Consider the following 21098-nt stretch of genomic DNA (forward strand, 5'->3'; position numbering starts at 1 on the left):
AGAAACTTCGTTGAGAAAACTTTTTTATTAACGAGTAGATATGATTTATGATTATCTTTCATAAGTACATATCAAAATGGTTATGTACGTACGATTTTACGTTTTATTTAATTTAACAAAAATAAATATACTCAAAACTCATGCCGCACAAATGAACAAAGTGTATTCAAAGGAAATTGAACGTCGCAGATTTCCAATGCAAACATAAGGGGAAATATACACTGAATTTAAATCTGTGTACATGTAGTTTAAAGGAAAAATATTATTCACATTTCCACGCCGTCCCAGTCTATATTATTATATTTCTTCGACCAAGATGGACTACTAGTATACAACGATGAAATATAAGAGCATGTGATACATGTGTCAGATACGCACTCATATATAGCAATGCTGGCTTTTTTCTTCTTCTTCAGAAAACTAGTTTACATAATTGTCCATGCAAATGTAGAATCGCTACATACTGGATACATGAGTAAAACTAGTTCTGCAGTTTAACTAATATGCGCGCGCATACATGTTTATCGATATATTGAATTGTATCAGCTGGGCCAAATAAAATGGTGTGATTGGGATAAAAACCACCAACCAACTTCTGTTTTGACAAATGTACTGCAGAGAAGGTAAGTTTAAATACTCTTCATATATATTCATGGAAAATTATTTGATATGTAGTTGAAATGTTATTGATTCATTATTTTCTTGTTGAAGTGAAAAAATTTGCAAAAGGCCAAAATATCTCATTTTCTAAGGGTTTTCTTGTTTTCAATTTCCAGGGTTGTCTATAGAGACATGACTAGCACAGTCCGTATTTTAAAAATAGCATCCTCGTCTTAATATCAAATCCCATCAAGTGTTTTGTGTCTATTTCAAAGTACATGTATACAAACAATTCATTTTTAAGTGTATTTTTTTTACTCGTGCGTGGTTTCACATACTTACTCAGTGATATATATGTATTGTGTTAAAAAGCATCGGTTCCCCTCCAAGTTAATCAGCCAATACATTTGTGTTGCCATTCTTGATCTATTGAATGCATATTTATTTGCATATTTTAAACCAAAGTTGTCATATTCAAAGTCTATGCCCGATGTTTAACTCGCCCTACACTTTCCGTCATGATGTTTATAGTCAACCGGTTCTGGGCACCCCGTTCGTTAAAGTCCTTTCCATAAAAATTAAAATCGCATTAAAATTGTTCCATTTTATCTTTTTTTATTAAATGCAGTCCGATCCAAGGTATCTGCCCGCGATGACTGATGAAATCCTACACTTTTCATTTATTAGTGAACCCGCGTTCTTGGTTACCCCGTTCTAGAAAGTTCTATCCCATTCTCTCACCAGAGGTCGTCCTTCCATTCGAAACCTCTTGGGCCTTTCCGGCAGAGCCCGGAAATGTTCTTTTTCCGAGTTCTGCGGGAAAGGCCCGAGAAGTTGTGATTGGTCTCTTTTCGCAAGCGAATGAGTATCAAAACTAAAATCGCATACTCAAGAAACGAATTGGCTCATTTTATTTATTCAACATTTGCCAAATCTTAACTGTAATGTTTACTCTAAATAATTTCCCAGTAAATATATTCACTCGTACGTTATCATTCTATATCATTTCATTGCAAGCATATATTTTGATGCAAACTACCCCTGACTTGGATCCGCCAAAGCGTGTCCACCACCTTACTCTCACTTTTGCTAATTCCGTCCACCACCTTACTCTCACTTTAACTAATTCCGGCTTGTTTGTCAAAAATGAAATTAGGTTCTTAATATTTCACAAAAATAACTTATCAGTTAAAATTCAATCATAATAGCTTACGGAGATCATTTTAGGTGTATTGGAATACCAAAGGTGTAAGCAATTACTCTGGTGCAGGCATTTTGTTGTTTATTTGCAAGTATAGTTGCATCCGTCATATATCTATTTATCAAAAATAGATAATCTCTATATAGGTCAAAGTTGTCGTGACAAACCATCAGCTGTAGATCTCCGAAAATTTAATCTCGATCAATACAAGCTGGTGTATAGTGATGTATCATAATGATAAGTAATCATTAAAATTTAAAATAGCCGCTGTAGTCTTCGGAGAAAATATTATATTAACAAAGAAAAAACCATGAAATAATTTTACTTACCTTAATTTTCTAACTCAGCCTTTTTCCTTGAGAACGCCCTGTATCCGTCTAGCTAGGTAGACTCTCAATATATTCTGTATGTAGGATTTCCTATTCTAAAAAAAAATCAATTTCCTGTGGGAGAAAGTCGTTTCTGAAAAGAATAGTTATTCTTATGTGCGAATATTCTTATGTGCGAAATTTGCATACATAATTACAATATAAATACAATACAATGAAAAACAACATGTATCTGTAAAACCTCATATCTATTGCTTTTTTCTTTTGACAACAGTATTTTTTTGGATAGGTTTTGGGATAAACAAACCAGTTCAATGTTTATATTTTTTATCCTCATACATGTATATACAAGATGACCGGAAATCACCCGTAAGCAATGGTCTATCAAATGTTCGATAAATGTACCTTAGACGGGTACAAAATACCACTTTGGCACCGGCATAATTACAAAGCATAGTGTTTATGACATGTGATAGTCACCAGAATATATATAAATATATAGACATTGTTCAAATTCTGAGGCTTAGTCACTAAAAGTAGATAAAGTAAATTTTAGAGCTTATTCAACATGTAGTCACGTTAATAATATTTTAATGTGACTCTTCTTTACGATTTGGTGAGATTTATTTCGTGTTCCAAGTGCAAAAGAAGGCGGAAAAAGAGAAGACAGTGTATTTTTGTTTACACCTACATGTACTCTGCCATATTCATCATCCGCCAATAAGAAAGTTTGTGGTTGTGGGGCAGGAATTGTTTATGCTCTGTGCAGCTGTCAAAATTGAACATGACGTGACTGGATACAGCATGCCAAAATACATGTAGTTAAAGTTATTAATTAATTAAGTAAGTATTAAAATCTGCCGTATTCATGTTGATTGATTAGTGCCACGCCGGTTCTTTTATTTACCCGCATGGACCCAAAGATGAAGAAATCGGGTTTGTCCTTTAAAAAAAAAACCCTGGATTTTCTCCAGACCTACATGTATTTAGCATGCATATACATGTAAAATGGACAAATTAGAGAGGGGAGGGTACCGATTGGGGACATATATTGCTTATCTAAGAATGTTTGTTGGACTATCGAATTGTTTTATGAATTGTTAATGTCTGTATGTTTGATTCGTCATTTGCGATTCCTTTGCAGATTCTACCTAAGTTATTCAAGTTATCAGCAAGCATCATGTTGATTCGCCTTTTGTGTCCTCTTGTAATTTTGCATTACACAAGTGCATTCCGTATGTATCGAACAATGTCATGAAAATACCAACATTTTTTATTGATTGATTAAAGAGTTGTATTGTAATATTTATCGAATAGTGTGATTGTCTGATTTTTTCATTGTATCAAAATGTGTAATGTATATTAACCTACAAATGTTACTTCTCAGCTTTTCTGGGCTCATTCTTGCCGGTTTGTTACGAGCATGTTGGGTGTTTCGATGTAATGCCTCCTTTCAACAATGCCAAGTATGTCTACCCACAGCCTCCAGAAAGGATTCAAACCCAGTTCTTCTTGTACACCGGAACAACCGACTCCCCACAAACCTTGGACCCGTATGATGCATCTAGCATCACAGGATCAAGATTTTCTAACCAACGGCCGACTATATTCATTGTACATGGCTATTCGAGCAGTGTGCAGGATTCTTGGTTTAATACTATGACTACTGCTATTCTTGAGAAGGTACAAAAAAACAGTACGGGGGAACATTTCTATCAATTTTTTAAATTGTATTTGAATTTCTTATAGTAAGGTAATATATCCGTTAAGTTGACCGTCTGCATGTTTGGCTTCACATAAATGTTTTTTTTAAAATAACATTTTACAAAATCTAACTATCGGATATATTTGTAGAAAGCAAACTATTAAAATTAGCTTCTGCTGCATAAAGCAAACCATACAACTTTTTTTTTTGTCCTTCATGGTATGCAATATAATCTTTTAAGATTTATCATAAGCTCTACTAGTATACAAAGGTTGGTGTGCTTCGAACAAAACTTTTTCCTTCCAAAGTACAATGTATGCTAATATTTTTGTAGATTGATGCAAACGTCATAACCGTGGATTGGTCGAATGGGGCGGACAACTTGATTTACCCGCAATCAGCCGCAAACACCCGCGTGGTTGGAGCAACCCTTGCAAACCTTATTAAAGGTCTCCAACAGCATGCGGGGCTGTCCCTTGGAGATGTACAGATGATTGGGCACAGTTTAGGGGCCCACATTGCAGGGTATGCTGGGTCTGCCGTTCCAGGCTGCGGTCGAATTACAGGTATAACTTTTTATTTAATAAAGTCCAGTCATGTTACCGTTTAAAATTTAATAGAGAGTTTTTCCTCATTGTGGTTCCGTTATGTTATAGCAAGTGATAAATCTTAAAATAAAAAGGCACATTAATTGTATATAAAAATTATAAAGAAGATACATGTATGTTTTTCGTATAATTTTTCAAAAATAAACAGTCTGACGTAAGAAATACTTATTGATAGTCTTCCATTAAAATTAAATATCATAATCCTGAAGGTCAATAACGGGCCAACGCAAGCATTATCAAACCGACCATTTACAATATGGTTTAGAATTTTTTACTTGCAATCTAGTATACTAATATTATTGATTTTATTTCATATCACCTCTAGTTAAGAAAACCATATCATCTCCATCTTGTTTTGGGGGTTAAGAAATGCTATTATAATATATTGTATTGTACTGGTCACAGTTCAATTGTAATTTTAGGACTAGACCCCGCTGGACCATTATTTGAAAATAAGGACCCTGCTGTACGTCTTGATCCGACAGACGCTTTATTCGTGGAGGCGATTCACACTGATGGCGAACCACTTACAAATTACGGTAGTTGACTCTAATTAACTCGAAGGAAATATTTTCCTACTTTATTTTATGCTGGATACATCATGCGATTGAGATAACAAAAGTTCTAAGGATTAATATTTTTTCTTTTATAAGGATTTGGAATGCAGCAAAAAGTTGGTCATGCTGATTTCTACCCTAATGGCGGTGTTAACCAACCGGGGTGCCCCGAACACAAAGACAATGTATTTACAGCTATTGGCACTCCAAACTCACTCGAAAGTAAATTTATTTCATTTTCAGATCCATTTTTGTTGTTGAATTGATTTGGTTTTATCCCTTCACAGTTAAACTGTAAACTCAAAAAAGACAAATGCAAAGAAACAAAACACAATGAATGTAATGACTTCGTACGATCAGTTTAAATCTCGCATTGCAATAATGTCACCCTAAATCTTTTCTTCCATGGACAGGTTTCGCAAATGGTGTTGCTTGTAGTCACCTGCGCGTGCTTGACCTGTACATAGAGTCCATCGAGTCCACCTGTGTGTTTAATGCTTTACCTTGCGATTCAAAAGAGGACTTTGATAGGGGACGGTGCGATTGCAAGAAGAATTGTCAGTATACAACTATGGGATACGGTTCGCTTCCCTCGGATACTGGCGACTTTTACCTACACACAGGCAGTGCCAAACCATTCTGTTTGGAATGAAATGTGAAGTTGTCTTGATAATACGAAAAATTTTAAAATAAATCAGGTCAGCAATTTTTACAAAAGATTTTTATTGTTCAATTATTGTACAGTATTACAGTAATTGATATATATATGCATTAGCGGTAACTTTGAAAGCGATTATTAAACTTGTTTGATTTTTTATCATTTTTTTTAAAAATCAAAGTGGCAAATCATGTAATGCTTGATAAAGCAACCTTTTATAATGATACAGAGTTTGAGATTTTACGACTTGGCTCTCTGTAATGGAGTAACATGTATCCCTAATGCAAGACAAGCATTCCAGATTTTAATTTTATTTTTTAAGAATTTGAACAAGAGCTGAATTATATTTTCATGTTATCAATAGCAAGAAAGTTGGGGGGATGGGGTGCGAGTTCAGTGTAAAATTTGAAAACATGTGAGATTATATTATTACGATTAAATAACAGCCCTGATTTTTCAAATTTTAATGGAATGGTGCAACAGCGCCTCTTCCGAGTGCACAATGATTGGCACCTGCATTTGTTATTGATGATTTGTGGTGCAAAAAAAAACACACAGATGTTCACTGACAGATTTTCTATCGCAAGATTTGGGGGGGGGGGGGGGGTATTCCAATTATTTATTACATGTAGAATCTGTAGTGTTATAGGGAAAAAAGATTTTAAAAAATTAAAAACGTCAATGAATGAAAAAGGTCCTCTCGACCCCTTGCATCAACAAGCGAGATAGAATTTTTTTTAGACAATATTATATAAATAGTGCCTGTTTGGGAGGGTGACAATTGAAATTGACACCCTGAAAAAAACCATTGTCAACCGACGCGAAGCGTATAAAAAGACTGAAAGTATAATAAAAGAAAATATCACGTTAGTTCTTTCACCACGCTTATTTATTTTTTCAAAGCAAATTTATTTATTTAATTTTTTTTAGATTTTTATTCATCATCCGACTTGGGTGATTTGCTCAGACGCATGTAACCCTATCTTAGATTATTTTTAACGACTGTAATTTTTACTCCAAACAGAAAGGCGATCTATCACTCGTTGGTATATTGTACGTTCCTGTTCTATTTCTATTCATTTGTGCGTGATATCCCATAACGGCACATCCACGAGCTCCGCACACGTCACATTTGGCGCTTCCTAAATGTTCCAGTGCGCATGGGTAAGAATGAAACTGACAAGGAGTGTTGATGGACTCGGTGAACAGTCGTAAAACTCGTATGTGGTTGCAAGTAACCAATCCCACGAAATCTGAAGTAATCAAGATAGTAAATTTAAATAACAAAAATACAAATAAGATACATTAAATGTATACTCTTATATCTTCAGTTTAGGTGACGTGGCGCCTTTACATTTAGTTAAAACGTTCTCAGCAAGTTATTGTCAAAACTTCTCAATATATAATTCTTCCAACATTACCACTATTTCCTGAGAAAAACTTCATTAAGTTATCCCCGATAGAATTGGCGCACCCCGGTTGATTGTTGCCGTTATTGGGGTAGAAATCCATGTCTCCCATTGGTTGTTTCGTCCCAAATCCTGGCTGCATATCTACCCAAAGAATTCGAATTGCAAGAAATGATTTTGGTATTTCAACCTTGCATAAAGACATCAATATATTCGCAGTCGTATTTACATTATCCGAACCTTATAAACCTTAAACCCGGATTTTTTGGTCATATGCATGAATGTAAGAGTACAAGATGCCCATGGGCCGTAGTAGTCACCTGAGTTTAACAAATCAAAGATTGGCAATTTTTGCAACACTGTCCTGCGTTTTACCTATTTGATTGAAGTTCATGCACGTAAAGAGATACTCATGGACAGTTTTCACCAAACTTTTCTTTAAAATTGTAATACTATATATAGTAAAATTTAACTTGATTTTTAGTTCAAGTAAGATGTGAGGAAAAGAGGCAACGTCTTCTGGGTGATAATAAATGTAGATAAAATGAAACTTGGCGGATTTAAGATTGAATATCATTAAGTATAATATTGTTAAACTGTTAACTATACATGTGTATTGTGTATTACCTGTATTGACAAGAGAGTCAGCATCAGTGTGGATGACGTCAACAAAGTCAGCATCTGAAGAATCTAGACGGACTTCTGAATCCGTATCTTCAAAAGCAGGACCTGCTGGATCCAGCCCTTATAAAAAGAAAAATAGAACACTCAATAAATTTTATGTTCATGAATTGTCCTAGAAATTTGGTTTGACCGAAAAAAGAGATTGTCATTCATTTGCACTCTTACCCGTTATACGGGCTATTCTTGGTACGCGTTCTCCAATATAACCTGCAATATGTGCCCCTAAGCTGTGCCCTATGATGTGAATCATAGACGGCTGGATGTTGTAGGTGTGGTTCAGCTTCTCCACCATGACGGCAGCTATAGCCCCCACCAGCCTCGTGTTGGCGGCGGCTTGGAGGTAGTTCAAGGTCATGGCGCCGCGTCTCCAGTCAATGACTATAACGTTCACGTCAGCCTATAACGATATATTTAACTGATGTTCATGCACGTAAAGAAATACTCATGGACAATTTTCACCATAACTCAGCCTGAAAATGATGTTCTTTCATTATTTAGAATTGTGATACCATATATAGTAAAATTCAAATTGATTTCTCGTACAATTTAGAGCTTTCAGCTCAGGTGAGCTAAAAACCCTGAACTGACCTCAGATACGACCTCAGTGAAAAATAAAAATTCACGATAACTTCCTGTCACGTAACAAATATATAAACATTTAGAATATTAGATCTTAATTTAGGTAATTAAGGCCACGACGTGTTAAGTTTGACTTCCCTGATCAACATTTGCCCGACGTCTGAGTATTGTCGCCTTATTTCAAATATACAACCACAAGGTCTGTTGTGGTTAAACTTTGGCAATGACATTTTTGGGTCAGTCAAAAAGACGGGACGCACGCGTCTCTATCCGATAACAAGGAAAAAATACCAGACTGTTTAAGTTTTGATTTATCAATTCAAAAACAATTCTCTTATTCACTTCATAGTCGGAATGAAATGTGTTTCATAGATATATATGTTGTTAAAAATGTGAAATCGATTTAAATTTCAAACGCGTATTTAAAGCAACGTAGTTCAAAAACCTGACACCGTTGGCCTAAGAAAGGGGCCCTGATTGGGCACAACAAGCACCTACAGAATTTTCCGGAAGAACATGAAATGAATTTGAGAATCTAAAAAACTTTTTATGATATATTTAGGTAGTCCATCCATAACTATGGTGAATTTAACAATTTTGATTGATCTATACTACATCAAAAACATATTTTAAAGCTATTATAAGGCTGACATAGACCAAACTTGGGTGTATAAATGAACTTTGTGCACTTGAAACTTTTTTAAAGAGTTGTCTGCCCTTTAGGAAAATTTATAAAATCATTTTCTGAAAATATGTATGGTAAACTATGAATCATTTTCGCATATTCGAATACGGAGAAAGCTTTTGCAATTTTTTACCAAGAAAAATGTGAGAAAATTACTTGTACTATAGAAATATATTTAAAAATGCATTTTTCCCATAGACTTCAATGTTAACTTCAACATATGATAAATTTATTAAAATTAATTTTTTTTTAAAGATTTCAAAGGTGCAACTTTATTATTTAATAAACCCCTTAAAATCACACTAAGATTTTAGTGATCAAACTTGCAATCTATTAGATATGAAATACGATAGTTATGGATGGACAACCTTAAGCAGGTAGAGAAAATAAACATTGATAACATATCAACGACATCGGAAGAGAGCATGCGCGGATCTAGAGGGGGGGTCGGGGGGGTCCCGACCCCCCCTGGAAAATGAAAATTTATTAAATTTACATAGTAAAATTATCGCGAAAATATGCCTCGAACCCCCCCCCCCCCCCTGGCAAACACAATTATCCTTCGGACCCCCCCCCCCCCCCCTGGAAAAATTTTCTGGATCCGCGCATGGAGAGATTCATCAAACTTCTACATGTATGATTGCCATCGATGGGAGGGCGTCGGCCTAAATCATGTTTATAAATGTGACTTGAAATTGACTGTAACAAATGTTTTATAGGGTCCTCTTAACACCACACATTACATCTAACACGCAGGTTCAGTGGTTTAAGCGTATATATATACATGTACCAAGATTAAGAATTTGAAAAATTAAAATCTAAAAATGTTTTATACCATTAAACAAAAGCGATGTTATATCATTAGTACTGTGTTGTTTTTGGAGACACACCTAGATTGCATAAACAGCATGTTTAAACTAAAAAAGAAATCTTTATGATAAAGATACATGTGCGTATACCAGATAATTTCAGTCCAAGATACAATTCTCAATGGTTAATAAATGAAGTTTTGAGCTTCATGTATAACTGCGCATTGTTGTTCAGACACTGTAGCAAGCATGGATATTACAGTCTCTCAAGCTTATTTTGGTACTATCAGATGTTCTAACAAATGCAAATGAAAGAAAAGGTGAGCAAGCTCACATACCCCCATTCACCCATTTACCTGACAATGCTTCAAAAAATGCATTGCAAAGTAAGCAATAAATATAATAAAAAAAATATATTTTGTATAGGATCATAACTTCCAAAAAATCATCACATCAAAACTTCCAGAATATGTGCACACATTTACTTTTGTCTTTAACAACATTAAAATTCTAAAATCAAAAGAATAATAATGAAATCGGAGGGGCATAATATCAAGGAATTCGATCCCTGGCCATAACAGTCCTAAGTCGTGAAAAAACTCTCAAAATTCTTTAACATGGATGCGGCCACGACCCCCCCCCCTCTCTCTCTCTCTCTCTCTCTCTCTCTCTCTCTCTCTCTCTCTCTCTCTCTCTCTCTCTCTTATTGGTCCTTAGCAACGGGTTACCCTGCTACCTTTGTCGACAATACACATGTATTTTGTGAAGTGGTCATCATGATGACAAGATAGTCGATTTTTGATAGGAGTGTATACACTATATTCTTAAATTTGAATATTATTTACTTGAATATAATTATTCTATATATTTTATATTTTCATAATTATAATATTGAGTTATCCATATTCATCCATATCCATATTGAGTAATTTTAAATATTGTTATTCAGAAATTATGAACATTGTGTGTTTATCAAACACAAACATTTCCATTCTGCTGTGTTTTTCCATTATACTCGATGATTTAATGTCTCTAAATGCAACAATCCAATCACTGCGTATGAATTTACATGTTTTACATTAGTAGTTTTCAAACATTGATTTCTATGTTATCAGTTTAAAAAATATAATTCATACATGTTTAAAACCATGTTTACAATTATTCAACAGTGAAATTAATTCTCTAGTTCAAAGCCAGATTTCAAGAGTTATTTTTCATTGGTTATATTTTCAAGACTCAACTCAACAGTCAAACAGTATAAACTGGTTTTGGGAACAGCCGTTCTTGCTTTTACTAATTTATGCCCTCCGTGCTCTTCAGTTTATACCGATTTATTTCATAAAGTAATACATTTAATCAATAAGGGAATGTCGATATAAGCATTGAGTAATTTATGTTTGACGTCGGCGTGAAAATTACTGTTTTCATTTGAGCAGACAAATTGTCATAACGCTTTAACACTAAATATAACGCTAAATATAATAAGAAACGCAGTCTTGTGCATTATTTGTACAGAAATTTTTGTTGCAAACTTTAAAACTTTTATTAAATTTTTAAATAGTCGAGTGTGTAAAATGCGTTGTCTTTTACGTGTTTTTGAAATCATGTTGCTTTTCGTAATAACCTGTCTAGATTAATAGATTTGATCTGATATATAAATTAAATCAAGCATAAACAAGTACAGCTGTAACTGAGTATCAATACATCAATGACGTCAGCTCTCAAAACCCTAACCACGTCCAACAGAGATGCCAAGTTAGTTATCACGCAGCGGCGCAAAGTTTTTTTGTGACATAGAACAAGTTCTAAAGACCAGATCTGTCAGTTTGAGGTTTCCATTTACTTCTATGTCATGTTATGTTATGTGATGCGATAACTTTATTTAAATACACTTCATACTAACGCAACAAAAAGGTTGCGCAATGAAGAATTCTTTCAATTATATGCGAGTCCAAGGTTCACTGGCTTTCTAGGAAAAATCATCATGATATGAAATGTTTCTTGGAAATGCGATGATATTCTTAGAATCCCTTTGCAATTATATATTAGTTGAGTGATACATGTACATTGGTACTTCGTCTTGTACACCTGAAAATATCTGTTTGAATTGCTTTAGACGTGGAAAACATTACATTATAATGTCACTTTCCTCGCGATTTTACTTTTTTCTGGGCATCAACATTAATTATTACTGGAAATATTTTTCTCCTATCAGTTAAAGGGATAGGGACAGTTATCAAGTTCGTTAATTATTCTGACTTCAGTAGAAATGAAAAATAATGTAAAAATTATGTTAATGCTCATTAGAATTACACCGGTAGTTGATCAAATCATGATTGTATTTACCAGAAAAATCGATTATCCGCGAAATCAAAACCTCCGTGAAAGGCAAGAAAACGGCAGATCGTGAAAGTTTTAGACGCGTTAAGTTAAAAACGTTTGCATTTATCAATTACCTATATATATTTCACAATCATAGCAATATTGTCGAATTCGTTGTCGTTTTTAGTGCGCATGAAACATGTTACTTAGAAACTACGTTTTCTTATGAACTCCTTCAGAATCGGAAGCAAAGCTATACTGTGCGATGAAGCTTTAACAATGCAGTTAATCAGTTTGACCTATATAAAATAATGGTATCGTGTGGATGAAGGGGTCACGTTCCTATTTATTTACGTCATTAACTAATTTCCTTACATATGCAAACAATCAAAACGTTCGTTTCATGGAAATCTTGGGAGACATTTGATAAATAAGATTCTGAATATATTTTTTTAAAAAAGTCCACATTTAAAAAATATGCGCGAGCAATTATCAAAGGATTATTAATAATTAAAAATAAAAAGTCACCACCTATATATATATATATATATATATATATATATATATATATATATATATATATATATATATATATATATATATATATATATATATATGAAAACATATTCTTTATTTTTAATCTGACACCCTTTTTTTTTTTTTTTAAAAACTCTCATTTAAAATAAATTAAAGTTTTCCTTTTATTTAGAGTCAACTGGAGTTTTGATGAGAATTAAACAGGGTGGGTTAAATGCAAAAAGTTTTTCGTGAACTTACATTTTTTATGATTTCCCTGGTCATTCTTCTCACCCAGTCTTTGCGGCCTTTGTCCACATAACCATGAATTATCATTTTAGTAGGTTTTGGAAATTTCTCGTCCAAAAGATCCTCTCTTTTCCCGCATCTTTTGAGTTTCTTAGCTTTTCTGGGATTTTTTCGAGTGTACAACAAAAACCGCACCCCCATGGACGGGGGTTTCTCGGGTAGGATGCCTTTTGTGTTAGTGAACGGTTTTTCAGTGCTAAAACATCCGTACTTCTTGTAACAAATTTCACTAGGCGAGGCTAATTTAAACAAACCCATCAGTCCCCATGCATCTAGAATTAGATGAAAAACAAATTTAAACATATTTGTTAAAAAATTTAAATCATGTTTATTTGAACCGAGAACTGAATAGTTTAAGAGAACATGCATCCATTTGTTTTGTTTGTTTTACACACGGTATGTTGACCATCAGAATATTTAATAACAACAAGAGGAAGTACATATGCATATACATATTCAAATATCCATGATGCATGTCAAAGAAAGGGATTTATCGGAAGGAAATCATAACCCGTATCAATAGTAAAAAAAAGATTGTAGATTTACGTACCGCATTTGGGAACAATAATCAAACACATCAAGCTAGCTACTAAAATTCCCAACATGTAGCTGACAGCCATGTTTTGTTTGAGCAATGTCGCTGGATTTCCGGATTAAGGGAAGGATGTGAGGTTTTCCTCTGGAAGTCAGCTCCTGTGTGTTTACGAGTTTAATGGGCTCCGTGATGAGAGATGAAATGCGAAATTTCCAAGAAACGACGCACGAGCTTGGGAGGTTGCATTGACTTCAGATTCCATGAAACCTTTGGAAATGATTAACATAGATTGGTTTTAGAGAGGTTTCATGGACGGTGGCAACTTTCAAATAAATATAAAAAGAAATTGAAATAGTTTCTCAGTTCGTTAACTATTACTATCAAATTGCGGTTGTTTATATTTACGATAATCTGAAATGATAAAATTCGTGTACACTCTTTAATGTTTTCTTCGGCCCTCTATGCCAGATGTCGATGTTTTTCAGATACAGTATCCAGCAGGTTTCATTGCCAACCAAGGCAGGGTGCACCGACACCGATTCTACCGTGCAGATTGAACGTCAAGCGGATTAATACGAACAAGAATTCTGTTGCGATAAATCTGAACGCTAGAAGTATTACTACAAGTTAACAGTGAATGTCTTTTTTTTTTACGTGTATTACGCATAACACATTTCAGATACGTCAACACAAACGTCACATTTCTGTCGTCTGATAACCCGATATTGCAGACGACAATCGAAACACGCCCTGGCGGAGGAATCTAATGCATTCTGGACATCTCTCTCGATTGAATGGTGGTGTCATAATTAATTTGGCTAGCAACTATTTAGTGGAAACACCCTCTCAAACGTTGTCTGCAAAATGAGGGAACAATACAAATTTACATGTTTCCTGACCTACTTGTGTGTTTCGGAGAAAACACGTACATGTATATGTACATGGATATGATTTCTACCTTTTTCATTATCTTTGAATTTTGTTATTCTTTAATTCTTACTGTTATATTAGTCTTATAGACATTTTTGGGTTTTGAACAAAAGAGGATAATTCTTATCCTTCATCATAATAGTACACTAAATTATCTACGTAGTATGTTTAACAATACTTTTTTATTAATGAATGAATATTTAAAAAATTGAACCGTTTTAGAATTGAAAAGTTCCATTTATGATAACATGAATGACGATACAATGCAGATTGCAATCGCCAAGGATAGCAGTCTGAAGTTTAGAATGCACGATCACTTCAAAATCGTTGTTTTGACCATTAATGTCGGTTGATATCGACTTAGTCAGGAACATGAGGAATTTTCCAAAAAGTATAAAAATTTCTTCAAATTACAAAAGTATAAAAAAAAATTGTTTTTTTTTATCAAGATGTTGATGTGTGCTGATATGTTTCGATAAAATACTACATGTCATTTTATCTTTAGGGAAAAAATATTTATTTAAAGTAATGCCCGATAAATCAGATACAAAGAGCTTCAATGATGTTTTTTTTTTCGAGAGAGAGAGAGAGAGAGAGAGAGAGAGAGAGAGAGAGAGAACGAAAAATTAGATTTTGTGTCTATTTTTAATGGAATCTGTCAGACAACCTATTTTGATCACAGTAGTCAGTATGATTTTCTGCTAAACTATACAAAGCAATATTCCTTTAACCCAAGTGCTGTGTGAGACCAATATGTTAAGATTTGTACGACTGCTACCGGAACCAAGTTTGAAACAATGAAATCAACACAGCGTGTTTTTGCAATCGAAAGTGTTTATAGCTCACTTAAGTTAAAGGCTCAAGTGAGCTTTTCTGATCAAGATTTGTCCGTTGTCTGTCGGCGTCGGTGTGGGTGTCTGCGTTAACTTTTCACAGTTTTATCCTCTTCAGAACTACTGGGCCGATTTCAACCAAACTTGACACAAAGCATCACTGAGTGAAGGGGACTCAACTTTGTTCAAATGATAGCAACACCCTTTTTAAAGGGGATATGATTTATGATTATTCAAAATTTGTTGGTATTTTCAAAAAAAATTCTTCTAAAAACCATAAGGCCGGACAAGCCTAAATTTGTGTGAAGGCATCCTCAGATAGTTTAGATTCAAATTTTTTCAGATCGTGATATTCGGGGTATGATGGGGCCACACTGGAGAGGGGGGAGGTCAAATGTTTACATACGAAGATATACTAGTAGAGATATCTTTAAAAATCTTCTAGAAAAGCATTTAGTCCGAAAAGCAGAAACTTGTGTGAAAGTGCAGGTTGTGCAGATTAAAGTCTGAGCAAATCATGATTCCCTTGTATAAATTTTGAGCCACAAAGAAGGGGGGGGGGGGGTGGTATAAAATCTTCTTACAAATATTATAAAACAAAAAAAGGGGCTTGGTATTTACCATAAAAATATGTGGATAAATATTGGCAGATTTTGTAACTTTTTGGGCAAGATCTACAGTACTTAGTTGTCAAGATAATAATAATTTGATACTGTAAAAATTAAATGCTAATTTGATCAGAGTTATTGCTATTGTTGCTCAGGTAAGCGATGTGGCCCCTGGGATTCTTGTATAACATCTATCGACTGATGAGATATCTTAAAACTTTAGCTCCTGTTAACATACAGCATGCATATTGCATATAGCATTTTGATTAACCAAAGTATTGGTGTACTATTATGATAGTATTATGCTGTCGATCAGGCTCAGGTACAATAAGAGTTAGCTTAACTCTGCCTGGCATTTATGTTTTCATTTTAAAGCTCATATCCTAACTATCTCTTTTAGAGAGTGGACGAGCATGGCTCGGCTTAAAGCTGCTTGGTCTAATTTTTGGGGCTTTAAAAGTATATCAAGTAAGTTTCCATACAAACTCTAATTATTTCAAAAAGTTGTAAAGTTTTCAAAGATAGAAGTATTCGTAAATAAAGATACATGTAACATCGATTATTCCGATCAATACAATATATACAATCAGAAAATGCACTTGAAACAAGGAATAAACAATGCAAAATCTAGGACAACGTCAAGAATGCCACACGTCAGTCATGAGTTTTAAAGAGGTTTGTTCCTCTGTTTTTGGGTAGCCATTTTGGCTCACCTCTATTCTAGAAATTATGCATCATACTAGTATATTGATTCTACCCATAAATTCAACTTTTATAATGCCAATTAAACTATCTTAAATAAAATAGTAATGGAAAAATTACATATTTACAGAGTTTAGTATGGGACTATATTTTGTGGCGGAATGTTTTTAATAAGAAAATGAACATTTTTCATAACTAAGTTGTTTTAGAGTACCGTCACTTTAGCTTCCTTATTTTCAGTCCAAACAAAATTTCCAGATAGTTTATGCATTAGGATATCATTTTGTTACGAAAAACATAATTTTACAATTTTTTAATATTTCTATCAACACATATTGGCAAATTTAACTTATATTTCATGAAAGTTAAGAAAAAATGAATACCAATTTCTGCCTAAAATCAGCTTATTTCATGCCATATCTCAAATTTTACATTATAGACCCATACTTTTGGTTTTATTTACTGAAATTTTAAGATTTTTCTGACAAGTTTATCACCATTTGAAAAAAAGTTTGAGACTGTGAAATAATTTCAAAACATGTTGAATTGGTAATGGATAAAAATAGCGTTTTATCAGTGCAAAAAGGTCAAAATATCAAATCGGTGAAGAAATTGTAACATTTTTCTTTCTGATAATTTGAATTTTATTCATTTTAAATATCATAAATTTGTATTTGGTGCCATGGTTCATTCCGATAATTAAATATAGAGGGAAAAGCGATTTATGTGCAATCTGCACTTTCAGTGCAGAAAGGTCATTAAATAGACCGTAGCGCCAAATGAAGCATATAGACCCCAAAGTTTTGTTTTGAATTTTGGTTAAGCTATGTGTGTAGATTTTTAAAAAATACTTTAGGAAATAAAACCTTAAGATTTTTGATCGCAGGATCCAACGTCCTTAAGGGAACGTTTACGAAATCGAATCGATTAAATACCCGTATGCTAGTGTCTATGAGTCATGTTCAGCTTTAATTATAAGGTATAATAAATTTACCAAGTACGGGAAGTTTATCACACATTTGTGAGTAATGTGTCTTTAAAAAAAACTGACTTATCATGGATTCATAATTAAATCTTTCCAAGGGGTATAATTAGTAATTATAATATCAAATTTTGTATTCAAATATAAATTTTGTATTTGTCGGTTAATGAAAATCCAATCCAAATTATGTGTTGGCAAATGTTGTTCGCGCTTTTCTCAATTCAATTCCTTATTCTCTCAATACCTGTAGGCAAGTTCACGAAGCTGTCTTAGGCCAATAGTGCGTCCTAAGTACATCTTAGGATACATCCCAGTCTTAGGTCTGTTTCTCGAAACTTTCAAAAAGGAACCACCAAACTTTGTCCTATTACTTACATTGTCCTAAGACCATCCTATGGTTGTAAAATGAAGGGGCTGCTTTGAAGCTTTTTCTTAAGATCGGTAGAATCAGGGCTGGCAATCTACAGCGTCAGCATTTCCGACAAACCTGAAATTCCTAATCCGGGGGGGGGGGGGGGCTAAGTCATTTATGCTATCATTAATAGGGACCCCGAATCCCCCCCCCCCCCAATTCTTCGTTGCTACATGCCCGCCCGGGAATGAATTTATTTTTTCTGTTTGGCGACAGAAAATTTTTCACTTATTTTAAATATCTACACTAAGTAAGTTACATTTATTGTTTTGATTACAAGTACTGATTATTAGTACATGTATTGCAAATTGGTCAAAAATAATCTTCAAATGTTCTTGCTTAAAGAGTATGCCTACATCGCTTTGTATTAGCCATGCATGATCATTCTTAATTTTTTATTACTTCATACTTGTACTGAAAAAAAAATCTTCAAAAAATTTGTAATGTGAATAAACTCTATAATAATGCATTTTTAAGATAGATTTCAACTTATTTCTTATTTAATCTGTACAGTATTCTACTTATTGCAGATTAAAGGGAAATTGGTTGTGTTTCTTTATGTGACCTTGAATAAAAAGCGCGTGCTTATTCATTATCTTAATGACAAGAGTATTAAATGTCAAAGAATGCACATGTGTTGTTAAAATAATTATTTGCTTGTAAGTCAAAAGCTGTCCTGATACAGCTCTTCCGTTCATTGCACATTCCTCGTAGAATAAGACAGAGATTTTGGAAAATAAATCATAATTGCAGAAAAGGAATAAAGGTGAAAAAAAGAAATCATTATTTTTTCGAAAGATGTGGTCTAAAAATTCCAACGGTGTGTGCAAATATATTTTCGTAATGCGCTTGCGCGCGTTATTCAATTCGTATGCACACACCGTTGCAGTAATGAGACCACATAAGATCCAATGCTTTTTGTCACGGGTATAAATAATTGATCGAACAGCCATAAACATGTAATATTAAGTGCGCTTCCGAGGCTAAAATATATTGTACCAGAAACTTTTCCGGAAAATCTCTCTCTTTTGAGATCAAAAAATACGATTGCATCATATTCAGCAAACAGGGGTAAGCATAAAAGAATGGAAAGAAGAATATAACCTTACTGTACATGTAGTTAAATTGAAAACAAAAACCGAGCTGACCAAACGATTGTTTCTTTATTGGTATGAAGCAAAATTTGTGTAGGTGTCTAAACATTAACCCTCTTCTCAAATTCAAACCAAGTAAATCATTTCATTAATAAAAAGTAATTGAAAAATGTTGTACAGCGCCATTAAATCATTATCATTTAAAATAAACATTATGGCATGTGAATATCATGATACATGGATCATATTTGATACAGGATACATAACTGACGTATGTTTCCATGTAATGTTCATTCATAAGCTTTTGCTTTAAAATTTATCCAGACATTATTCTCCATAAAATAAGTAATCTATTTTTTTTCTGGCATAGCCCAAAGTTTTGAACAAAAATAAGAGATTATTCATATGTACTCACATGGTAAAAAACGAGAAGGTCAATTGACGGGTGCGCGGGATGCATTTTAAGTCGTATTCTAATATACATGTGACTCAACTTACGAGTAGCTCTTAATTTGTGTGGGTTTTCTTTTTTTTAAAATTACCGCACTTTTATTAAAAATGTGTGTTGCTGAAAAGCGGCCAGTCAAAAATCCAAGCTTCCTGTACAGATATTGGTTTTTTTTCAATCTTTTTTTAAAAGATGCAGTCCAAATACAATCATATAAATGCATTCTGATTTCAATCGTCAAAGCTTATACGGTTTTTTTTTTTACTGTTGCTTCCAGAGTTATTGTTAATTTTTAGACAACAATCATGCAATGTCCATAACAACATATATACGTCAACGGCTTATAAGCTGTAAGGGGGTGATTTTCAATGAAATGTCATCTGAATTAACATTTCTTATTTAGTATATCTACTAATTTTCTGAGCCACTGATTGTTTCACTTTAAATACTATATATATACATATAAAATCTCGATCTTTGCGTTGGTCCACGAAGAAAATGCATGATGTAATATTGATCGAATTCACGTCATATACACACTGAAATGCTAAACAATTATCATTTGATTTGGTACAAGCAAGGATGACGAATACAAACGGCATTACAATATAATGAAAGTTAGATGTTGAATTAAAAATATGAAAAATTGTTTGACGGTTACAATGCTTTCCGGGAACATTGTGTGCATCCTATACGCTAATCAAATTCGCGCTGATAAACTAATTTTTTTTTTTACAGTGAATGAAAATTAGACTACAATATTCTCATCACTGAGTGTTTTCTCCTCTACATTTGTATATCTTAAGAAATCCAATTGTGCTTCACATAAACAATGAACTGTTTGGAGTTTTATTGGTGGTATTAATATCGCTGCATTGCAGATAAAGATATTTAAGTAGACCATACAACTTCTGAAGTCAGCCCCAGCAAGTCCGTTGGGGGCCGATTAGTTTCGATCGATCAAGAAATACAATGTAATCCACGCAAAGTTAAACATAAAACAAAAATTACAGAATAGATATCAATGAACGATGCAATACTACATGTATTTATTATAGGTACTCAAATAAAGTTAGCATATATATGTAATTATCTAAACAATGCTTTTGAAAGGAGTTTACAGCAGATACAGGAATGCGTTTATTTATGCGCGGACAGATTGTTTTATTGGATCACATAAATTTCAGTCTTGTCAGTTTCTGTATAAATAGAACCATTTTAACAAGAGCTTGGACTTTGGGTAGTTGTGTTAAACAGCAATGTGTAGGCCTGTCTATTTCATTATCAGCCACTCAGCCAAGGCTCTCTGAAATCAACAAGATTTGTTTGGCTTTTGAGCTAAGACTACGCAATTGGTGCATATTTCGCTTGAAACTGCGTCATTTTTAACTTGTTTTGACGCAAGAACTAGATAGCTACGTCCTACTGAAAGTCCAAGGCCTTGTTAAAATGGTTCTAACACTCGGTTGTACAAAGAAATAGAGAAATCTGGATATAACCAGTGACTGTAAATTCAGTATATGAAGTTATGAAAATGCCGAATCACCATCAACATATACAACAGTAGTTAAAATCAATTCGTC

The 21098-nt window shown here is 33.7% G+C and overlaps 2 protein-coding genes across 3 annotated transcripts; one reads left to right on the plus strand and one right to left on the minus strand.

Annotated features, from left to right (window-relative positions):
• Positions 1 to 367: 367 nt before the first annotated feature.
• Positions 368 to 5717, plus strand: LOC128167236 (pancreatic triacylglycerol lipase-like). Of its 2 annotated transcripts, none has more exons than XM_052832830.1 (7): positions 368 to 623; positions 3275 to 3365; positions 3518 to 3813; positions 4170 to 4401; positions 4866 to 4982; positions 5097 to 5222; positions 5414 to 5717. In XM_052832830.1, the coding sequence occupies exons 2-7, from the start codon at positions 3311 to 3313 to the stop codon at positions 5650 to 5652; spliced, it is 1065 nt and encodes a 354-aa protein (XP_052688790.1). In that variant the 5' UTR covers positions 368 to 623; positions 3275 to 3310; the 3' UTR covers positions 5653 to 5717. The 2 variants fall into 2 exon arrangements, with proteins under 2 accessions (XP_052688790.1, XP_052688791.1); XM_052832831.1 differs by lacking the exon at positions 368 to 623 and adding an exon at positions 2547 to 2973.
• A 595-nt stretch (positions 5718 to 6312) lies between these two features.
• On the minus strand, positions 6313 to 14076 carry LOC128167235 (inactive pancreatic lipase-related protein 1-like). Its single transcript, XM_052832829.1, has 7 exons — positions 13941 to 14076; positions 13522 to 13773; positions 12924 to 13243; positions 7917 to 8148; positions 7695 to 7811; positions 7080 to 7211; positions 6313 to 6911 (listed from the first exon to the last, which is right to left on the minus strand). The coding sequence occupies exons 2-7, from the start codon at positions 13589 to 13591 to the stop codon at positions 6670 to 6672; spliced, it is 1113 nt and encodes a 370-aa protein (XP_052688789.1). The 5' UTR covers positions 13592 to 13773; positions 13941 to 14076; the 3' UTR covers positions 6313 to 6669.
• Positions 14077 to 21098: the final 7022 nt, after the last annotated feature.

Source organism: Crassostrea angulata, chromosome 10 (genome assembly GCF_025612915.1).
Source record: "Crassostrea angulata isolate pt1a10 chromosome 10, ASM2561291v2, whole genome shotgun sequence".
NCBI classification, from domain to species: Eukaryota; Metazoa; Mollusca; class Bivalvia; order Ostreida; family Ostreidae; genus Magallana; species Magallana angulata.